General features: G+C 40.2%; 2 protein-coding genes across 5 annotated transcripts; both read left to right on the forward strand.

The window, feature by feature from the left end:
• Window positions 1-341: 341 nt before the first annotated feature.
• LOC311034791 (myelin-oligodendrocyte glycoprotein-like) lies at window positions 342-7,493 on the forward strand. Its single transcript, XM_084042774.1, has 6 exons — window positions 342-467; window positions 3,959-4,336; window positions 4,476-4,547; window positions 5,108-5,221; window positions 5,314-5,397; window positions 7,057-7,493. Exons 1-6 carry the CDS (start codon window positions 386-388, stop codon window positions 7,179-7,181), a joined length of 855 nt encoding a protein of 284 aa, XP_083898900.1. The 5' UTR covers window positions 342-385; the 3' UTR covers window positions 7,182-7,493.
• Window positions 7,494-12,432: 4,939 nt separating this feature from the next.
• On the forward strand, window positions 12,433-23,817 carry capgb (capping protein (actin filament), gelsolin-like b). Of its 4 annotated transcripts, none has more exons than XM_084043762.1 (10): window positions 12,496-12,589; window positions 13,257-13,322; window positions 17,243-17,436; window positions 19,143-19,297; window positions 20,031-20,189; window positions 20,554-20,703; window positions 21,300-21,386; window positions 21,564-21,696; window positions 22,307-22,398; window positions 22,723-23,817. In XM_084043762.1, the coding sequence occupies exons 3-10, from the start codon at window positions 17,244-17,246 to the stop codon at window positions 22,786-22,788; spliced, it is 1,035 nt and encodes a 344-aa protein (XP_083899888.1). In that variant the 5' UTR covers window positions 12,496-12,589; window positions 13,257-13,322; window position 17,243; the 3' UTR covers window positions 22,789-23,817. The 4 variants fall into 4 exon arrangements, 3 of the variants coding, with proteins under 3 accessions (XP_083899887.1, XP_083899888.1, XP_083899886.1); XR_014599727.1 differs by lacking the exons at window positions 12,496-12,589; window positions 13,257-13,322 and adding an exon at window positions 14,456-14,584 and having other exon boundaries at window positions 22,723-23,104; window positions 23,515-23,817; XM_084043761.1 differs by lacking the exon at window positions 13,257-13,322 and having other exon boundaries at window positions 12,433-12,589.
• The last annotated feature ends 536 nt before the right edge of the window (window positions 23,818-24,353 follow it).

Genomic DNA, 24,353 nt, shown 5'->3' on the forward strand with positions numbered 1-24,353 from the left:
ATATTTTAGTGCTTTTACTTTTGGTACTTTAAGTATATTTTGATGCCAATACTTTTGTACTTTTACTCAAGTAACATTTCGAACAGGCCTTTTACTTGCCTTTTACCTTTAACAGAGGATTTCTACATTGCAGTATTGATACTTTTATTTAAGTAAAATATCTGAGTACTTAACTTCTTCCACCACTGATTAGAGGTATGGAAAGGTGTAGGCTAGAAAAAGATGACAGTGGGCTCAGTGAGGAGGAGGGGCCAACCAGCTGCTCTGAACAGCACAGAGAGGACACCTCAGGACAGCCGTCACACTGCCAGAATACTAGAGCTCTCAGCGAGACAAACATCTGCTTACACAAAGACCTTTTCACATTGCTTTTCTACAGACTACTATGGACCACTTATCAGGGCAAACTCATCTCGGCTGCCTCATTCTTTTTCCTCTACTGATGTCAATCCATGCCGATGGTAATGGTAGGTATAGGTTATCATTATTAATAGTGATAGTGATGGAACACTCGTTGATATAGTTAGATTATATATATTTGGGCTCTTAAATGTAGCCGCTATTTTAGAACACCAAATGCACTTTTAAAACCCGTCATAATGTTGTTTAGCGGGGTAGTGGGCTGCCTGAATAAACGGGTTATGTCCTGTAAAATGGTAGCCTTAAAGGGCTACACAACAAGAACGATGCCTATACGATAACTATACATATATAACAATCTTCACAACTATATTCACCACAACTATGGTGAATATATACAACCGTGGTGAACGATGTTGTTGGGATCACTTTCAGATCGTTTTCATGAACAATAGATCTGGTACACTGACAGCCAATCAACACCCACCAGAGTAACACCTGGGATGCAATGGGTGTCGTCCTCAGAATCGGTGGTAGATGAACGGTGATGAACGGGCATAGGGAGACTATTTAGCTCTGGTCCATAGCGTTAGGAGGAGTTCTCCTTAATTCTATGTTACTTCTTCAGCCGTTGCCCGGCTTGCCCTCATACCCCCGGTAGCGCAAGCCTCTCGTCTGTACGTAGTAAAAAATAAAAAAAATGTACTTTCGCTACTCACCAAAACAAAGACGTTTTTTTAAGATGTTGAAAGCCTACTTTCTTTAGTGGGACCACTCAGACCCCCCCCACCCCCACCTCACGCCTAAAACAAACTTTTTGGCCAGAAAAGAAAATATTCCACCGGATGGAAAAAGCTTTTAGTTACCATTGACCAAAGTGTGCATACTCCTGTCATAACTGTCAAGCCAAAAAATCCTAAATAAATAAAACAAACCAAATGGACCACATACTACTACACCATACATCTCCACCTGACCTGTGACATGATTGGCTCTCTTCCTACATCAATTCCTGGAACGGTTTGTTGGTCTTGCCCACTAGGTCTAAATTAAGCATGGGGTAACAGCCCTCCATGGGTAACAGGTGTTGCCCATTCCCTTGTTGTTCTCAGTTCCTCCAGAAGATGGCGTCAGATAATCTGTTTTTTCAAATGGCTGTCAATAAAAATACATTTGAACCTCAGAATGCCACTGTTCAATAATCAGTTTGTCAAGCAACCACATTTAATGAAAACATTATTTTACAAAACATTATTTTTACAATGGTTTTGTTTAAAGATATTTACTTAAAATGTTTAAATAGATTAACTAGAAAAGTGTGCTCCTCAGAAAGCAGATCCCCGCCAGGCCGGGTTGCCTTGCCTACCCATGCAGGGCTGTGTCAATTGTGGGTTGCAGCTGCCCGGACTCAGGGAAGCTGCAGGGAAAATGGAGTTCACTGTACGCGTTTGTGGTGGTCAGAAGTGAATGCGGTTTTGGAGGTGGGTATGATTGGATGGTGCATTCATGATATGATGTTTTTTTGTGAAGGCAAGTACAAGAAAATGGTATGGAGTATCAAAACCCTTTTTGATGATCATTGTCACATGACCCATGAGACAATTTGCGGCTACTTTGATGGAAAAGGAATCATGTTTTGGCAACAAACAGTGACATTTGTAGTGTGGTAGACAGTAATCTCTCAAGAACAGATTCTGCACGAACAGCAGAGGTCGCTGTTTTTCCTTTTCAGTTGTCTCTGGGCTCCGAGATTGGGCAGACAGTGGCACCCGCTATGGGTGTAAGTACAATCGCTTATGGCTCTGCATTTAGAGGCTCCTAAATGTGGGATTCATATTCGGGGCAGAAGGGGCATAATTTGCAGCATTTGTTTTTGCAAAAGGGGCCCCTCATGCAAAATATGGAAGCCAATCACAACTAATTGTAATGTGGCGAGACGGAGATGAGCAGGGCCTATTTTTGATTTGTACGCCCTAAGGTTCAGGGTTTATAGGTAAACGTGTGTCAGTTATAGCACCACCATGAGGCAGATTAAATATTTTTTTCTCTGATTTTTTTTATTTTATATTTAATTATATGATATACTATATTTAATAAATACCCTTTGTTTTGCCATTTTTCAAAAAAAAAAAATCACAGAATCAAACATTTTATCGTCATGATTCACCAGGACCCTGGATGGCTTGATTCTAGGCTTAAAATAATTGATATCAATATTTTTGGAAATGTCAATGGGGAAAAATGCATTGAGTATTTTGCAGTGGAACCCGGAAGTGGCCGCAACTGCGATGCCCTATAGAGAATTGCAGTAATCTAATCTGGATGAAATGAAGGCGTGGATAGCCATCTCCAGTTGGTGGCGAGGGAGGTAGGGCTTAATCTTGGCCTGAAGCCTTAACTGGTTCTTCCTTGGCCTACTGGGAGTGTGCGCGTAAAGTTTCACACCATCAGTCCAGCGGTGCCCGAGCTGCTCACAGACAGACAAATAATCCCTCGCCTTCGGGTGTTCCGGCCTTGGCGGGGATCCTACTATAATTCTAGTAACCTCTGTCTGTAGTGGTGTCTGTAGTGGTGAGTAGGTGAGTACGTGAAGCTACCCGGTTCTCCTCAGTGGCTGGAGCAATTGCTCTGATTTTGCACACAGCCATTGACCATTACCATCTGAACTTAACTGTGAAGCCCGTTTTTCAATTTCATCAAATCTCAGCTTCTTATTAGCGTTTATGTGTCAAACAATGTCGCCATGGTTACGGGCCTGCCCAGCTATGGGACGAACTGCCTCCCGGGTTGCCAGATCATGTGCGCATATCCCCCCACGGATGCGCTGCGCCGACCGGGTATGGTCTAGTAATTAAAACACATTTAACCAGGGCTGCTGTGGGACATGGTGCACTGGTGACCAGGATTCAGAGGGAGGACTCAAACAGTGGATTACATAACAGAAGGTTGCAGCTGTCACTTCAAATCATCACACCTAAGTGTTTACACACACCCCAGCAATTTTTCGCACCGCTCCAGTTCTCTTCACAAATAATATATGCATGCATGCATACACACAGACACACACACACACACACACACACACACACACACACACACACACACACACACACACACACACACACACACACACACACACACACACACACACACACACACACACACACACACACACACACACACACACACACACACACACACCTGTTTCTAGGAGCTGCTGAGCCCATACATTTATATTTGGTTGTGCCGCGGAAATAGTTGATACAAGTTAGGTCTGCTATTTCCAGACGCCAGCACACAAGCATTGTGTGACCGGCATGGGTGTGTTTCAATGGGTCTGGGTTTCACCACAGTTTGGACTTGGTCTAAACCAACCGACTGTTTCAAGAAGCACCTACAAACATATTCATTATTTATTTTAGCCTTTTTAAATGCTTGGCTTTGTACACTGTATATATTTTTAATATATATATATTAATTATAACTTTTTGTTATCTTTTTACATGTAGGCTACTTCAGCTTGTATTTCGCTTCTGCTATGTGAAGCACTTTTCATACTTAAACTTTAAAGTTTCCATTCCATTAATGTTTTCAACAGGTGAGGTTTCTGTCATCTGTCCCTCTCAACCAATTGTCATAAGTCCTGGAGAAGATGCAACTCTGTCCTGTCACCTGGAGCCTGAACTCAATGTTGAGAACATGACTGTGGCATGGACAAAACTGAACCAGGTGGAAGATGGACCCAAGAATGAGAAGCAACACAAACCCTACCTCCATATACACCAACATGACGGCACATTTCCTCAGAAGGATCTGTCTTACAAGGGACGGACGTCACTGTTTGTTGACGAGCTGAAGAATGGGAACGTGTGGCTGAAACTCTCCAGGGTGACACTGTCGGACACAGGGAGATACAGACTCTTCATCCCTAAACTGAACAGCCAGGTCAAGGATGCTGTTGTAGAGCTTGTTGTAGGTGCGGCTCTTTAGCTTATGTACATAGTACATAGTGAAGTTGATTCAAATCATTTGCTCCAGGTCAGATCATGTAAAATATGGTCTATGGTCCTTCAACCATTACACAACATTGAAACAATATTCACTGTGGTTTACAGAAGAATCTGTCAACACAACAGCTGAAAGTGGAATAACAGAGCAGGGACAGAAGAATGTAACTCATTTGGAAGGTAAAGATGAACGTTTTGAATGCTTACATTACTGTCATGTTTCCCCTCACAGTTATGATGAATACATATTTTGACTTGACTAATTGCATGTTGACACTGGAATTAATAATTTCAATAGATCCCACTTTTATGTATAAATAATAATAATACGTTTGATTTATATTGCACTTTACATTTGAAACAAACCTTAAAGTGCTACAGTACAGAATAAAAAAACATTTGCCTAAAACAAATTTAAAAAGTAGGGTTAAAAAAAAGCAAGGGGGGCAAAGGAAAAGTCCTCTCTTAAAAGCATCGACAGTCTGTGGAGCTCTTGGCTGGTCCGGGAAACACAGACATAAGATCCATTTACTCTGGACCAATGTAGAAATCATTTCAATTATAGACATAATCAATTTCAGTGCAGCTGTAAGGTGTTCCAGTTACACTGAATGTTGAGATCAGATTTAAGTCTTCCTTTTTTCACTCTTCAAACATGGTGGCCAATCCCCTCATATCCAGTGGTAATCAGTCTCTAAACCTTTCCATGACATCATAGATTGTCTTATCTGTGTTTTCAGCGGACATCTCTTACTTAGCAAATCCTTATAAGACTGAGGTTACTACCTTGGACATCGTGGCTGTTTGTTGTGCGGGATTGTTTCTACTTTGTTCATTGATCTACACCTGTTGCAGTAAGTCAAATGAACAGATAAATAGTTAATTATGGGCATGTGTACACTACAATACCACTGTGAAACAAGGGATTCTATTATCTGCCTTACAGAATACTACATGTCTGAGCAGACCCCAGATTCACCACCTCCCGACTTTACTCTTCTTCACATGGACCGGACACAACAGCTTTCTGGTAAATAGGCGGGGGGGGGGGGGGGGGGTGTTAAGATAAACATCCTATTGTAGGAATAAACCCTGAAAACTCTTTGCTTGTCTGATCTGGACAACTAGGCTTTATAATGCTAATGTGGTGTCCGTTAATCTCCCAAGAGAGTTTACTGTAGTCATTTCTTCTGTTGTTTACATTCACCCTCGAGCCAACACAGACATGGCATTAAATTAATTGCACTGGATTATCAGTGAGCAGGAGAGCTTAATAATAAGGGTAACCTTAAGAACGTTCTCCCAAAATTTGATCAACACATTACAAAGCATTACACATTCAATCCGGGAACGCTTCTGTGTCATTTTAGATTTTAGCTATAACCATTATTTTATACTTTGGCAGATATACAAGCTCATAGCACGGCAACGAGTACCGCGCTATGCAAATCTATGATTATATATATTTTTAAAGGGAACCTTTTTACTCAAATAATTTGCTTTTGGGGTCCAACTAAATATTTTCAGATGCTGGTCCGCGGTCAAATACATATTATTTTGGAGGTCCTTGACATGAAAAAGTTTGAGAACCACTGATATAGCAACATACGTTTTTCCAGAAAACTGTTAGGATTTAGAAGACATTTGTAGACTTCTTTGGATTGAATGGGTTAAGCCTACAAATCCCTCCTTCACCCATTTGTTTTTAATTTTTTTATTCGCACAATAAAAACAGTACAAAGGTAACATTATTAAAAGACAAAGGGCAGGTGAGAAAGGAAACCCATAGGGCCTGTACAAGGTTCTCGCCTAAAATAATAAACAAGTAGTAAGTTAAACATAGTAATCAAACATAAGACATGACAAACAACAAGTATCTTCTGTGCAGTTGAATGTGTGTGTGGGTGCGTGTGTGTGTGTGTGTGTGTGTGTGTGTGTGTGTGTGTGTGTGTGTGTGTGTGTGTGTGTGTGTGTGTGTGTGTGTGTGTGTGTGTGTGTGTGTGTGTGTGTGTGTGTGTGTGTGTGTGTGTGTGTGTGTGTGTGTGTGTGTGTGTGTGTGTGTGTGTGTGCGTGTCTGCATGTGTGTCTGTGTAAGTGTAGGGAGAAGTAGGGCTACATTATATGGTAGAAGCAAGTGGAGAGGCTTGATTCATCAGGCCGGCCCTCCACCCATCATTCGTCTATCCCAGTGATTCTCAACCTTTTCATGGCTCTTCATGGCTTATAGCTCCAGTAGTACCTAGTAGAAAGCCATGAGCCATGGCTTAACAATATAAATTAAAGTAGGCTTTATTACTGACATGTTTTTCTAAATGTACCCGGACATGTTTCATTATTCTGTTTCTATGCTATTTCAACTGCCTCACTCCATTGTATATATTTTTTTAAATTATGTTTTACCTTGCACTGTAGCCCTATGTATCATATTTTTTACACTGCTCATAATGAGGAATATTTGATACATCTGACCTGTTATCCTTGTTCTTTCTATCTCTATTCATTTCCCCTTGATGTAAACCGATGATGTGACAATACAGTTGAATCTGTATGATGACATTGATGACATACTTATTTTTGTCTCAGAAGAAGAGTTTCAAGCTTTATGTTGAGACTGCTGCACATCCCCCATAGTATACAACTATATTTTATGAAATGATGTTTATCTTTTCTTGTTTTATTGATTGACCAGAAACAGAAGATTTGACGAATTCAGTGGTTGGACATTATCCGGACCCGGTGTCTTCGTACTGTTACAAGAACGGCCTTTTTACGTATCCATCTTCCCTACCTGGCCCTGCCCCGCATATCAGCTAAAGGGAGCACTGCAAACATTTATCCGTGGGCTTTTGCCTGTCAGCCAAGCCCAGTGAGGAGGTGTCCTACAGGTACCAATGTAATATCAGCCAATGGCCAACGGCTTGGTGGCATGGTGACTCTGATTATAGGAGGTGTCTCCTTTGATTATATACTGTAGCGTTCAATCACCTTTTCCCTCACAATATAATTAGGATTGCCACGTGTCCTGGTGCACCCCCCTCGCAAAAAAAACCAAAACACAATGTTTTGGATAAGTCAGAGATCCTTCTGTCCACAGTCACATTTAGGTATATTACAATTAGCTATAGAAACTGGTACTCATGAGGACAAAAGTGTGACTTGAAAGAAATTGAAAACTAAAAATATTTTCTATTTATGTTATTATTATTTATTGTACAATTTATTTTATTTATGTATTTATTGTTAACCTCTTTTTGGTTAGATGATCATGAAAGACTTTAATCATGTATTAGGAAACATACATATTTTATATTTAATGAATACGTGGAGTAGCTACAATAAACAAATATATTATTAGCATCTTTTAAACCAGAGGTTCCCAAACCTTTTAGCTGCGGTAAGTAGTGAAAGTAGCAGATCTACAAGCTCACAATGCGTCACATCGTAAGCTTGTAGATCTGCTATTTTCACTACCGGGTGAACGGAACGCTCGTCCCAAAAACACACTGCCCCATCTTTTTTGCCCATTTTACATAATTGCTTGCAGGAGGATTTTACATGAAGCAGGGGAGCAGTTGAGAGACACACTGCCATAATCGGGTCTCTTGAACCATGTCGAATCCTGGATTCGAACTAGGAATCTTCTGGTTGCCGGCCCTGTAGCTTAACCACTGTATCACTGTGGTTTATACTTGTTGTGTTCAATTGCGTGCTCTTCATTGAAAGACAAGATAAAGGTAAAAGAGACAGGTAAATGTTGGAAAATTTACATGCTGGAATTGAACTTGAAATCTTCTGGTTTCAAGCCCTGTATCTTAACCACTGCACCACTGTGGTTTATACTTGTTGTGTTCACTGAGATGAGTAAACCATCTGTTCTATTATGCAGGTTTCATTGAAAGATTAGGTTACAACAGCCAGGTAAAACGTGGAAAAATGTAAAATAATTAAATAAATAAAAAAGGTTCTGCTTGTGGTAATGCTTTCTGGCGCACTCTTCATTGAAAAAAATAGAAAAAGATGCAAGAGTCAGGTAAAAGTTGGGAAATATCCATGCTGGACTTGGAATCTTCTGGTTGCAAGCCCTGTATCTTAACCACTGCACATGGGGAGCTTAAAGTTAAATATCTCCATAACTACAAATGATTAAAAAAAAAGGTTTCTCAAGCATGCATGTCCACAGTAAGGTGGAATTTTTTAACTGTGAATGGAGTTTCTAGGTGAAAGTGTTTTTTAAGGTCCCAAAACCTTCCATCCGCCTCCATTCTAAATCTCTGAACATTTAAAGGAGTACAATTCTAAAACTATGCAACATTTCAAAGATTCCTTTTCAGGCAAACATGTCCACAGTAAGATGAACATTTTAAAGTATGAATGAGGTTACTAGGCGTAAGTATGTAGTTGTAAGCCTGCCTTTAAATGTCCATTGCCGCATCGACAATACATGGGGCGCTTAAAGTTAAATATCTCCAAAACTACAAATTATTTAAAAAAAAAAAATCTCAAGCATGCATGTCCACAGTAAGGTGGAATTTTTGAACTGTGAATGTCCTGAGCTCCAGAGCTCGATGAATGTTAGGGACCAAAAAAAGTGTCACTACAAAGTACTACCAATCAACTCTAAATTGCCTGAAACGTACTCCTAACAGGTTTTCGGGGGGACGATTTTGGCCTCCACACTTAGTGATTTTTTCCGATTTAACTTTCGTTTCGGTTTCGTTTCGGTAGTGACCCAATGGTGAAAAAATAAATGTACTAAGTCCAGAGCTCGATGAATGTTAGGGACCAAAAAAAGTGTCACTACAAAGTACTACCAATCAACTCTAAATTGCCTGAAACGTACTCCTAACAGGTTTTCGGGGGGACGATTTTGGCCTCCACACTTAGTGATTTTTTCCGATTTAACTTTCGTTTCGGTTTCGTTTCGGTAGTGACCCAATGGTGAAAAAATAAATTTACTAAGTCCAGAGCTCGATGAATGTTAGGGACCAAAAAAAGTGTCACTACAAAGTACTACCAATCAACTCTAAATTGCCTGAAACGTACTCCTAACAGGTTTTCGGGGGGACGATTTTGGCCTCCACACTTAGTGATTTTTTCGGATTTAACTTTCGTTTCGTTTTCTTTTCGGTAGTGACCCAATGGTGAAAAAATAAATGTACCAAGTCCAGAGCTCGATGAATGTTAGGGACCAAAAAAAGTGTCACTACAAAGTACTACCAATCAACTCTAAATTGCCTGAAACATACTCCTAAAAGGTTTTCGGGGGGACGATTTTGGCCTCCACACTTTTTCGGAAATATCTCCCGAACTATAAATGATTTCAAAGAAAAAATCTCAAGCAGGCATGTCCACAGTAAGGTGGAATTTTTGAACTGTGAATGGAGTTTCTAGGTGAAAGTGTTTTTTAAGGTCCCAAAACCTTCCATCCGCCTCCATTCTAAATCTCTGAACTTTTAAAGGAGTACAATTCTAAAACTATACAACATTTCAAAGATTCCTTTTCAGGCAAACATGTCCACAGTAAGATGAACATTTTAAAGTATGAATGAGGTTACTAGGCGTAAGTATGTAGTTGTAAGCCTGCCTTTAAATGTCCATTGCCGCATCGACAATACATGGGGCGCTTAAAGTTAAATATCTCCCAAACTATAAATGATTTCAAAGAAAACATTTCAAGCATGCATGTCCACAGTAAGGTGGAATTTTTGAACTGTGAATGGAGTTTCTAGGTGAAAGTGTTTTTTTTAGGTCCCAAAACCTTCCATCCGCCTCCATTATAAATCTCTGAACTTTTAAAGGAGTACAATTCTAAAACTATGCAACATTTCAAAGATTCCTTTTCAGGCAAACATGTGATAACTATTTTGAACTCGAAAATAAAGTGTAAACTATTAACTCAACTTGTTATTGAATTATAAAACATGTATTTGCATTATTAATATATATTTTTTTCAAAGTTAGTATGGAGTGTAAAAGTTATGAAATATCGAAATGGCAAAAAAGTGAAATTGTCCACAGGGTGGTGCTAGACAACACAGATATTCCTCAGTAAACTGATAATGAGATCTGGGGTGTGTCCAGGGACAGCCAGGGGCAGTGGTGTAAAATAACTGAGTATTTCCAATTTTCAATACTTTTACTTCTACTCCACAACATCTCAGAGGAAAATATCGTACTTTTTCTCCACTACAATTATATTACTACACTACACTACAATTACTAGTTACTTTGTAGATTTAGATTATTATTATAAAACATACATTAACCACTTCAGCCCTATATATATATATATATATATATATATATATATATATATATATATATATATAAATAGCAGATCGACAAGCCCACAATGTGGCATGATGCGACGCATTGTGAGCTTGTAGATTGGCTATTTTCAAAAGATTCTTTATACATTTTGAAATACATTCTGCACAATGAATACTTTTACTTCTGGTACTTTAAGTATATTTTGATGCCGATACTTTTGTACTTTTACTAAAGTACATTTTGAATACAGGACATACTTGTAACAGCGTATATTATTACATTGCAGTATTGATACTTTTACCTAAGTAAAACGTGTGAGTACTTCTTCCATCACTGGGCACCAGGCCATACCTGAAGTGGTAGCTAGGGAGAGCAGCCAGTAATCTACAATTCATGCTGTTTTCTTGCATTGTAACGGAGTGTGAAATAAGCTAATAAAGCACCAACAAAAGATTTTTTTTCTGATACTGTATAATAATTTGACACAAAATAGATTTTAAAATGTTTTTATTAGCTTATAGATTTTCACTACTATAGTAACATAAACAGAGGTGGAGTTTGAATTCACTTCCATCTATGGACACAACCCTTAAGTGGTGTGTGTGTGTGTGTGTGTGTGTGTGTGCGCGCGCGCGCGCGCACGTGCTGGTGTGTGTGCTTGGACATATTGTGCCACTAATGAATGCACTAATGAATCACTCTGACTATGTGCAGTGAATAAGTTTATATGAAGGCTGCGTGATTCCCATAGGTGTGTCTCAGTGATGACTAAAGTCTAATATATACTTTGCGTTCAGTTGTTAAAAATCTATTACAACAGAAATATGAACTAGGCTGTGTTGGAGCTTCTTGTTTGTTGGGGTTGATGTCTGGTGACTATTACTGTAAGCCTAAAAGCACAGTAATCAGTTGAGGAGGTAATGATTAAAGGGACAATCCATCATATTGTCATCATTTTTCTTAGTTCAGTAAAACAACTGAACTAAGTAGTGGTATTAAGTACCAACCAATCAGATGAATTGTGTGCATGTGACTGATAACCTGGCACTGCTTTGAGGTGTCTGCTTGAACTAGCTCTACAGGCTTTGTATCATTCCATTCAAAAGGCACTTTAATCATTATATAATTGTGTTAGCAATGCTATGTAGGTCACCAAAGCTGCAAACAATTACTTAGAATAAGAATCTTTCTCAACCCTTTCTATGAAACAAAAATAGGAACTGAATGCCCTTTATTTCATGTCAAGGACCCCCATCTCAAAATATTTTGTTCCAGGGACCCCCAGAAGCAAAGATTTGAGTTACAAATGTTCGCTTTAAAGAATATATATTCAAAGATTTACAAAAATGTTCAAGATTGTTCAAAAATAGCAGATCTACAAGCTCATAGCGCGGCACTCTGTGCCACGCTATGAGCTTGTTGATCTGCTATGTTTGAATAGCCAAAATATAAAATATGGATAAAGGGGTTCAAATGATTGTGACGCTTTATTAACGAATTTTGCTGGGGACCCCCTGGTACCCCCCCAAGGACCCCTGGGGGTCCCCGGACCCCACTTTGAGAACCACTGCTTTATAGAACTAAAAGTACTTGAATTTGTTCCAAATCATGTAGACCTCTTAAAAACACCAGCCATTCCATTCATATTAAAGAGAACTGTCAAACTATCATAGCTTGTATTTCTTTTAGTTTTAGCTTTTAAGCCTAATCTATTTCTGTAAAGTGTTCAACTTTTTTTCCCTTCTTCTTTTTGTATGTGGTTGAGTGACTGAGTCAGGGGCCGGGCTACAGTATGATTGCAAGAGACGAGGGCAGGAAAAAATGTCTTTGTTTTTTTTGTGTGTGTGGGGGAGAGAGTTTGCGTAAAGAACGTGCCTGTCCTTGCCTTGACTGCACTTCCCTTCTTTCTCTCCATCGGCGTGCAGTTTGCTTCCACCACCAATATTTGCAAGGTAAGTCTCACCAGGAAACTCTTGGCTGAATATTCTTTATAATATTGTTACTGTTAGGATAGCTGTTTTGACACTTTTCTGTGTCCTTTTTTCATTCTCATATGATCTTTTTGCCAAAAGCTCACCAAAAAAAGAAACCGCTTTGTTTGTTTTCTTCCTGTCACTGCATTCCAAATCTGTTCATCAGACATTCCTTCCTGGAAATAACAGAAGAATCTGCAGGGTGGAACAATAAAATCTCAGTTACTCTCCCATAATTTCCCTCCCTTTTTCTCTCTTTCTCTTTCTCACTCTCTACTTCCTTCTCCTGTTCCTCCTTTCTACTACAGTATTTTAAGGTGAGTGTTGTAACTTAGTTGAGTAGATTTATAGGTAGGTTATGTTAAAAATAAGTTATTAGTATAAAATATCATACACATGACAATAACTTTAACTATTGAAATATAATGTGTTTTAAAACAGCAGTAATATACACATCCATAGTGACTGTGCCAACTGCCCTTTCCGCATCCAGTTATTCTCTAATCAGATAGTCATAGTTACCATCTCATAACAATTTTTGTATCTTTAGCTTTGTATTTGCCGTTGAGCTGTTCGTATTTGGATTGGCTTTTTCATTTAATTGCTTCAGTCTCCCCTCTCATTATCCAATCCCTTTATCTCCCAGACGTAGAGTGGCTACACCCTGCCCTACACAGTACACGCACATACTGTACGCGCGTGACACGCACAGGTACACACAAACGCACACACAGGCATGCATGCATGAGCAGTCGCGCACACACACACACACACACACACACACACACACACACACACACACAGAGTCAATCGACAGATTGGGCTCATATCTCTCTTCGCCTCCTGCTCCGTCTGCCTGCATATTGTCAGCTCTCATATTTCTGTCTGGTTACTAACGCATGAATGACTGATTTGTTCAGTGACCCCTGTAGCCTATCTCTGACCTTACATCTCCATTCGCCTCTCTCGCTCCAGCCCTCTGTCAACTCTCTTGATCCTCTCTCTCTCTCTCTCTCTCTCTCGCTAACTCCATCTGACCAGATACTACGAGCCTAGGATGTGTTTCTGTCTTACACCTCTGTCTACCTCTCTGTTTTTTTCATTAGCCACATCCCAAAGCAAGACTTACGTTAGCATCCTGCTTCATTCCTTCCTTTGTCCCATATCATGTAAAGTTGTCAGATTGCAGATGATTGGTCTCTGAAAATCAGTGCTTGCTAAAGAGAGTATTAGAAGGAACAGTCGTTGATTCCTCTTCACCTCACTATCTGACGCAAGGCCCTCATAGGTGCAAGACCCTGTGCGACTGCCCCATTCGACCCCCCTGGATTCTGAAAAGTTGCCCAAATGTACACATTAAGAGACAGTACATAATGAATGGCAAAACAATATGAATGATAATTTTTCATTTTGGGCAAATTGTGCCAATATGGGACAGGCCAAAAGGTCACCAAAGTCGTTAAGTGTCATTCTCAAGGGAGCATGAAGATAGATAGTAATAAGTGATTTGCTTAACAGCGCAGCAAAGACATCTCCCCCATGCTTTGTCACTTTCTCTGATAAAATATGGAGCCGCACCAGGGGGGACAGGGCGGCAATGGGCATACAAGCCATGCCGAGGCAGAGGAAAGGAAACAGCAGAGGGACAAAATGAAGTAGCTGGGAAGCTTGAAAAACTAGCAGCTGTAGCTCTCCCAGTAATTATCAGCTTGGCGTTTAGCTTTAGCAACCAGGAACCAGGAACCCGACTCCCCCCCCCCACGGTGCCCTATCCACGGGCCGCGGGTATCATCATCCCAGCTCCTGTTACCACCAGCATATAAGCTAACCAGGCCAGGTGAGCGCAAACACTCCTCCTTGCCGGCACCCCGTGATCCCTTACACACATATACACACACCAGCACGTTCGCACACACGCCAGTGGACAGGCAGAATGGAGCCGGAGTCAGGCAGCGTACCTGGGGAGATCATACAGTTAAGTGGATCGGGGCATTTTCTCTCTCTGCTTACTTACTCTTCAAGTAGCTTGTCCAAGCAATGTAACCCTAACCTGCCCGGGCCCTTGTGTGTTCTGTGGAAGGGCCCTCTCTCTTCCGCTCTTTGCTCATGCCCTTCCTAGCTTTTATGTGTTCAAATATTTACTCTCCTGCTCTGTCATTCTCTCTTTCTGCCAACACTTTTACTAACTTGTTTTCCTGTTAGGAAGTGATGCAATGATGATGGGTGACTCTGCTTTAGGGTTGCAATAAATACAGATATACTGTAGCCTAGGCTTACAGTGCAACATCATAAATGACACATACTGTATATACAGTATATCACTGATGATATCAGAATGCAGGAATTATGATTCAGGAGTTCCAGCTTCACTAAGCTGCTCTCTTACAGCGACTTGTAAGAGGTGGTAGCATCAGGGCAGGGTCGAGCTGGCGTTGGCTTCCTGTGTATGTCAGATGCAGCTGTTTGCTGACCTCCCACAACAGCCCACAATTAACCCAAACAAGTTTCCTTTTCCCCCAGTATTTCTGGGCATCATTCCATGAGAATACATCTTATCTGAAATCAGGAGATAAATGTGTAGTTTGTATGCAAAACATGCATCTCTGAGGATGGTTCAGAAAATGCATCAGATTTGCAGACACAACCTTAAATATAATCACACACATGTGCATACATGCACGCACACGCACGCACACGCACACGCACACACACACACACACACACACACACACACACACACACACACAAAATGATAGATCAGTGGTCAGTTATTTTATCCTCTACTGACTTCAATCGCTATAATCAACTGAGGCCAATTAGATTGAGCACTCTATTTAATCGACCCTGTTGGGCCAAGTTGTAATTGAGCCATATTAGTGTCAATCATGTCCTATGTTTATTCTACGCAATAAAATCCTCAGTGGACCACTTTTAGAGTTAAATTAACATTGAGGATTTTGCTGTGTATCAGTATTGTTTGCTCCTTGGTGCCTAACTCGAAGCTGAAATTAAATTAAAACTGATTGACATTTACATTTGTCAGAGACAGATTGTGCCTACTTTGTATAGTATTTACATGTACAATTATTTAAGAAATGAGACCACAACAGTGTTGCAGCAATCGTTTTACAGCGTTTTTTTCCAGAATTATAGCAGTTTTCACTGAAAGTCATGTGTGTGTGTGTGTGTGTGTGTGTGTGTGTGTGTGTGTGTGTGTGTGTCTTAAACACTGTTATGAGTCTCAATCTGCATTATAATCAAAATTTGAATGGAAATTGTGTGCTCTTGTGTGTAGTTAGGTATACTGCAGCTTTACACTTTCATCCAGTGAAAGATTTCTGAATTTCTACCAAAGCACAGAGTAGTTTGGGAAACATGTAAATGAATGCATTGTACAACTACAGCTGTAGAATGGATTTCATTGCAAGGCCTGTCTATAATGTGTAGATTGTTGTTCTTTCTATTCACCACTATTTTATACTTCGCAGTATGACGGTGTCGCACAGCGATCTTTGACCACTATAAGTCAGGCATCCCTATTTTGGGCATGTCATGACATGCCCAAAAAAACACTGTTTGGGAAACAGTGCTCTAATGGAGTCCCACAACAATATACAGGCCTCAGTCTCACGTCACATGTGACATGATCCAACTTGAGTAAAGACACACCCTACTTGTATGGGTGTGTCTGTATTCAAGTGTTCTGTTCTCAACTCAACATTTACCAACAGCCTACTGTGAATCTTCGGAGCGACACGGTTGTACAATGCTGTTTAAATGGCTTGCCTTTACTCTATCTCTTTTGTTAGATTAGAATGTGGGAGAAGTGGTTAAACACCTTTCTAGAGTAATTTTCAGCCAAAAGTGTTTCACCACAAAGATTTAGTGACACCTGACACCCCCCACACTACCACACAACTGCTCTGTCCTTGGGCAATACTTTATTAAGGAAGTACAAGAAATAAATACTTCCTCCTATGGTGACCAGTAAACCACTTCCTTCAGAAGAACAATTGTCCATTTGCACCCTAGCTCACTATAGAACCCACAACCTCACCCCTCCTCCATTCAACCAGAGCGTACATACATCTGTTTTTCTTTCCGCAGCCTTATCATCTCTCCATACCTGCCATTCCTCCCAATTTTAAATGACTTATTTTGAATTGTTACTTTTTCTTCTCGATGTATGTGGATCTTTCATCTTTATATGATGACTGTATTTTGATCTGCATTTCCTTTGTATTAAAAGTGCTATAAAAATGATAATTGAATGTGTCTATTGAAATGTTGTATTTTATTGGCTGCTTTAAAAAGCTTTTCTGTACCTTATGTTCTTTTAATGCTGAATACTGCTGCAGAAAAATCCAATAAACAAAGTAAAAAAAAAAAAAGTGCTATAAAAATATCATTATACTCAGAAGATAAATTCTCACACTCATGAAATCATACCTACCGTAAATAAAGATGATGATGATTATGAATATTATCAGTATTATTATTATTATTATTATTATTATTATTATTATTATTACCCTTATTATTACTATTATATACAGTAGGGGAAACATTTTCATATAATTAACATGATCAGTTTTCTGACTACAAGTTATTTCTTCTCCTCTCTCCTTGCAGAATGCTCCCGTTCCAGGCAGCACCAGGGCAGTTTGGACCAGATGTCCGGGAGCCAGGGGTCAAGGTGTGGAGGGTGGAGAAGTTGAAGGCAGTGCTGCTGGATCCCTTGGAGGTGGGGGCCTTTTTCAACGGAGACTCGTACCTGGTACTGGATAACCGTGGATTCATGGGGGCCGACGTCCACATGTGGATAGGTGAGAGTCTACTAGTAGTGAGCAACAGAAGTGGACATAATGGACCGGTTTTGTGCCCAGTGGAAACTAAGCGCAGACAATTCGATTAAACTGACTTTATGAATATATTTATAATGAGTACACAGAACGAAAGTTCAGTTATAACGGCGTGTCCTGTTGAACACAGAACAGTGTATCAAGTGGTATCTTGATAGATCCTCAGGCTGATAACAGGACATATTTTGGCCAGGTAAAGCACCACTCTATCAAGATGAACTGCTAGCCAATGGCCTGTATAACGCACCTAATTACGGCTGTGGCTGTAATGTGGCTGTTAATAATTAACTTTTAAGAGCAATTGTGTCTGAAAAGCTACGAACCCTTCAGCTAATGTGATGATGACATTTGAGACAGGACACTGACCCTAGGCTACGCATAATTATGCGAGGAGGGCAGAGATGGATGGGACAATGATGCCGGGGAGGGGGGGGGGGCGGGCAGAATTCAAAATTGACTTGAGTAAAAGTACAAAAGTATTGGTATCAAAATGTACTTAAGGTACCAAAAGTAGAAAGTATTCATTTTGCAGAATGTCCCATTTCGCAACTTTTCAAATTGTGAGCTTGTAGATCAGCTAATTTCAAAAGGCCTATAGGGCATAGGGCTGAAGTGGTTAATGCATGTTTTGTAATAATAATCAAACTCTACAAAGTAACTAGTAACTGAAGGTTTCAAATAATTATAGTGGAGTAAAAGTATAATATTTGCCTCTGAGATGTAGTGGAGTAGAAGTAAAAGTACTGAAAATTGGAAATACTCTAGTAAAGTAAAAAATACCTCAGAATTGTACTTAAGTACAGTACTTAACTAAATGTACTTGGTTACTTTCCACCACTGGGGACGTGGTATGGGGGGTGGGGCTATGGGTTGTGTAGGGATTAGGGAGATACAACAGTGGGACAGAACCCCCGATGGGATGGGCACGTTCCTGTGCCGGGCCCATTAAAAATGCAGGGGGACTCTTACAGTACTCAAATGTGCTTGTTGTTTCCAGCATGTATCCGGTGCTTAGGTAACACTGAGCTGGTTGTCACAGCTGGGAGAGGCCTGTCACCCTGCTCAAACATGGATCTCCGACCCCACTCTCCCTCGTATGACCCATTGACCTGTGTGGTGTTATTGTTTACCTGTCGCTCGCCTGCCCCATTAATGCAGGCTTCGTTTGTTTCTATTCCCTTTGTCAGGGATCCCTTTGTTTTCCCTTTACATCCCGCTATGACGACTTAATCTCGTTTTGCATCATTTACTGTTTCCAATTTCCCCTGCTCTCTCTCTCTCTCTCTCTCTCTCTCTCTCTCTCTCTCTCTCTCTCTCTCTCTCTCTCTCTCTCTCTCTCTCTCTCTCTCTCTCTCTCTCTCTCTCTCTCTCTCTCTCTCTCTCTCTCTCTCTCTCATTAAAGGAGTCACTTGCAGCCCAAAAACTTTACTTGCCAAGTAGCCTCAATAATTTAAAGCAAGAGGAAAGAAGACATTTAAAAGTTGAAGCTAGCATGGACCATATTCACATGGAGGCCATTTTGCTCTTATGTCATGTTTGAGGGGGAAAACTGACATAATCATGCAGTGTAAATGTTCTGAACTTGTCTCTCTAACACTTCAAGCCCCCCTCTCTCTCTCTCTCTCTCTCTCTCTCTCTCTCTCTCCCCCCCCCCCCCCCCTTCCTGACAGGTGAGAAGTCATCCCGTGATGAGCAGGTGGCATGTGCCATGCTGGGCACCCAGCTGGACAACTTCCTGGGTGGTGACCCCATCCAACACCGGCATGTCCAGGGCTACGAGTCTCCAGAGTTCATGAACCTCTTTCCCAGAGGGGTCAGCTACAAGGTGGGGATGGGCCAAGCGAGAGAACCTTACTTCTATTTGCATGACAGCTGCTTGTTTGATTCTTGCATGGGTCACACAAACAAACCCAACATTAACAAAAACCCTTCTGTAGAATCTTGCGAGGTCAAAGCTTTGGGGATGATGGTTGTTTGAATTGGTGAGCTATTTTAGTGATTGGGAAAAATACAATTGATAAGGAAAGGCTTCAAATGTCATGCAGCAATTCATTCTAATTATGTTATGTTATTATATGCTACTATTATTAGTAGCCCAAAGAGTCAGATAAAATGACTGAGGTTTTATTCAAAAGCAGCTATTGTCGATTAAACACAAATGCAGTGTTAAAACATGCTGATCGTTTCACAATATCCATCATCAGCAAAGAGCATGCATGTGTATCTCTATGAGTTTCCTGCCACATGGCTACTTCTGTAAGTGGCATGTGTAGAAACTTCTTGTTTCTTGCCACTTCTACTTCTTCCTTCTGCTTCTTTCTTTCCACATGACTTGCCACAGGCTAACTACCATATGACAACTCTGGCATTTCCCGATAAGAAAACAAGTAAAGGATCTAAATCAACCCCCTGTATAGACAGTAACTGAAAAGAGAATCCTATCATACATGTTGCTGTAATTGTGATGTTATCTTAACATTCTAAAGACATGACAAACTTACAGTATGTAAACACACTTAGTAGCTGGCAAAAAAATAATAATTTTGTTTTACTTCCAGGAGGGGGGCGTGGAGTCAGGATTCAGGAGGGCCCAGGGTTCCGGACCAGTCCACAGGTTATACCAGATCAAAGGCAAACGAAACATCCGTGGCAAGGAGGTGGAGCTGTCGTGGGAGAGCTTCAATAAAGGAGATTGCTTTATCCTGGACCTTGGGCAGGTGAAGGGAACTTTTCATTGACTATGTCATTGTAGATGCAAGCTGGGACAGAAATGCCCATGATTTTCATGCTTACAATATGGAATGGTGTGGCTCAAATATGGATCTCGGACTTCTTATGGATTAAGGATTATGCATCCAATTCCATTTTCAAATGTAATTAAAATTTTACAAATTTCGTCCAATCAAGAGAGAGAAGCCTACAAAGATCAGTTATCAGCTTCCAGTTCCAATTTGTCATTCATTTGTTTCATGATTTCAAACTTTATTTAAATGTTTATTCTGTATCCTGGCCTTGATAAAAAAAAAAATTATACATATTGTACAGAGCCATCAGCATAATCCACTTCCCTATGCTCCTCAGACTATCGTGTCATGGACTGGTTCCCAGGCCAATATGTTTGAGAAGCAGAAAGTGCGTGAGATCGCCTCGCTGATTCGTGACACAGACAGGCATGGTAAAGCCCACATCATTGACATCAGCGAGGGGGAGGAGCCAACGGAGATGCTCAAGGTAAACAGGAAAACACTGCAAAGAATAATGGCCTTTCTGTGTGGAGTTTGCATGTTTTCCCCATGTCCCCTAGAGTAGATCACAAAAAACATGCTGTAATCCTGGTCTCTATACTGCCTCCCCCTGGTCAGCCGGGGCACCTGATGGAGGGGAAAGGAACTGATTGGAATAACATGTTCCTTCCACGCCCTACGTCAATAGGGGAAACTCCCCCCTGTGATAAGAAGCGGCCTGCTCACTCCTCATGCATTGAAGGAAGCATGAGCTCAGTTCTGGGCCCTCCCCAGACTGGCATAGCCATAGGGAGTGTAGCGCCCAGGATTAATGCTTAGGAAATTGGTGAAAAAATGGGTTACAAAATCATGGGATAACATAAAAAAAAAGAATAATGCCCTTAATGATTAAATTAAGAACAATATGGTAAGTCATTAAGGGGGAATTACAGAGTAATCATTTTTCATATTGAGGCCATTTGTGTATAGAAGGTATGAAGGGAGTATATCCAAAATAGTTCTCTCAGTCTAGACTACAGTCTAGGGTAACCAAGACTAAAGGCTAAACCTCATCCAAAACAACCCATTTCTCTCGAGTGACAGGTGCTGGGACCAATGCCAGAGCTTGCAGTGAGCACCCCAGAGGAGGATAGCAAAGCAGATGCTTCCAACTCAGCCTCTCTCTTCAAGGTAACCTCAGGTGCAAAAGGGGTTTATAATATCAGTAGGCCAAACTATAAGTATGCTAGTGTCTAAAAATGTTATATTATTCTTTGAATTCTGTTTCCCATCTAAGATTCATGGATCCAAGGTGAAAAGTTGTATTTTTATTTTCATTTGAAAAATGACAACATCTGTGTATCACAGGTGTCAGACGCGACAGGTTCGATGACAATGACCAAAGTGTCAGAGAAGAGTCCATTTGCCAAGGAGCTGCTGTTACGAGACGACTGCTTTATTCTGGACAACGGGGCCAATGGAAAGATCTTCGTCTGGAAAGGTCAGGAATTTTCGAACCTTGACCAACCAAAGAAATGCACACAGAGGATAACGATAGTTTTCTGATGCTGGTGATAGATAGTATATCATTGAATCACTTTATCTTCATGTTTCTTATGAACTGTTTTGATGTTTTTTGCATTGTCACTCCAGTGTAGTCTTTGCCAATTCGTCCCTTGTTTGTACAGGTATAGTCCCTGTCACTGCCAAGTGCCAACCCAATCTGGGAACCCATTCAGTTAAAAATCTCTCAAAACAGAATCTGTCTTGAGAGATTACTTCCAACCTTTACTGTTTTTGGTCAGGGGAGGATTGACAGCATGTCTCCTCTTATACACAGGAGTTGACGAGTTGTCAGTCTCTTCCTTTCACTTTACAGTGAGGAATTTCACCGGGAGGGTATAATGCGTGCGGAATCAGTCCAGTCTCCGGGGTGGTGGGCAGGATCTTTACCCCTGCACCACTGATGCACTAATTGAATGAAATTGTAATACTTTTAATACATTTTGAGATGAACTCTCTTCTGTCTCTGAAGCTGACGGACTATTTTCAGACAAAAGTAGCATTGAAATGTATTACTAGCACTACTAAACTAGTTCATTGATTGACAGGTAGTGGAGCCAATGCCGAGGAGAAGAGAGAAGCTCTAAAGATGGCAGATGAATTTATCCAAAAGATGAACTATCCCAGGATGAAAACACAGGTGTGGCTCACAAACTGTCCAGACTCTTTCTATATTATGTCTATAGCTATATAACATGAATGCACTGTTTGTTGCGCAAACTTGCAGTCACAAGAAGTCCAGTGACTGCAATCTGTATACTACCGAAAGTGAATGTGTTCCATGAGCTCAACAACTGTAACAACCACACAATTCTGGATATTTTTGATCACGCTGGACATTTACTAGCTCTATTCAGTGAATATTTATTACTTTTTTTTAATTATTATTTTTTACAAGCTTACATAGAAAGCCAAATTAACCTCCATTGTGATTTCCCCTCTATCTTCTGTTATTATTTTGCAGGTGGAGATTTTGCCACAAGGGAGAGAAACCGTCATTTTCAAACAGTTCTTCAAGAACTGGAACTAAACATTTTCATGTGGCATTCAATGTTCTCATATCTTGCACTCATAATTCTTCCTCAAATACACTAGTTAGTCTCATGACCAGAAAAGGCAACATTTGCATTTATATATATATATAATTTCAGTACTTTACAAATATACTGTATTAATATGATTATTATACATTTATATAATTGTATGGTACTGTACTAAGAAAACATTGCTGGCATTAGACATGGGTAGACACAGTGATATGATGTCATCTGTACAAAGCTAAATTTGCCAGACATTTTTAATTATCACTCATCAGGCCTGTCACAGCGATCCATATGTATGGCTTTGTTCTCTCTGGTAATCACTCTATAGAGCCAACAACAGTACCTCCTATCCCTGTGTCTCCCTTAAAGCTGCACTATGTAACTTTCCTCTTCTACCCCGGATATGAACCCAAGAACAAGTGCTAAACGTTTTACCATTGAGGTAATAGAGCACGCCTGCTTGCTCAGGGGAGAAATGTAATTTTGACCATCAGGTCAAAATCCTGTCTAGGTGAGACATGACCTTTGACACGATCTAAATGTATCTATAAAAGAGTGGGGGGACCAAATACAACCACCCCAATATGTATAAGTTATATTGTATTAACATATTCTACCATACAGATTGGACAAAATTACATTTTATTCATTAAAAAAAGTTACATACTGCCGCTTTAAATGAAATAGGAAAAATTGGTAAATTGTTGCGAGAGAGTAAAAAGATATTGTATTTTGAGAGAGAGTGCAAAGATATTGGAGTATTTCAAATGCATTTCAGAATGTGTCTTAATTTAAAGAAAAGATGCAATATTGAGGATGACCACCCACTGTTGTTCAATATTTTAAACGGTCTAGTTGTGTAGTTAACAGTTTTTAAAGCCAAGATTCCATGAAGCTAAAATTAAATTAGTTTGGTTCTGTCTTTTTTTATATTTGTTTAAGAATAACATAGATGTATTTTCCTGCATTTGAAAATAAGAAAAATAAATCATAAAACAGGACAACTTGTACAATAAGTGGTTTGTAATTGTTTTATCCTTTGCCTATCGTTATGTTGCATGGACATTGAGAATATGACCTACTCCTGTAGGCAGAGTCCTATCTGATTATTAACCTTATGAGTGCGCTTGAGGTGACTCAGTGTTTTCCAGCTACAGGCGATTTTTTGGACGGTTTCACCTCATGCTCTGGGTAGAGCCACGCCTCCATCCATAATGATGGGACAGCCAGGTGTTATTTATACAACCTGCACTTAAACTCTGGCCCTGCTGCTGTGCGGCTACATAAACACTATAAACTCTGCCTCCTGTCTACAAACTGGACACACATAGAAAAAAACACCCAAAAAACAAATAAAATCTTGTGTTCAGCGAATAGCATTAGCAATAGCAAGTCATTTTGTAATCATAGTGGGATGGATTAATTGATCATACATTTGTGACCAAATGTTATATCTAATATCTATAGATTTTTTTGTTTGTTTTGGGGGGTAAGCCTAGGCTTAAGTACTGGTCATAATGTATTATAAGCTCAGTGAAACAGCATGTTAAAC

This window comes from Gymnoscopelus microlampas (genome assembly GCF_963454915.1).
Source record: "Gymnoscopelus microlampas genome assembly, chromosome: 19".
Classification (NCBI taxonomy): domain Eukaryota; kingdom Metazoa; phylum Chordata; class Actinopteri; order Myctophiformes; family Myctophidae; genus Gymnoscopelus; species Gymnoscopelus microlampas.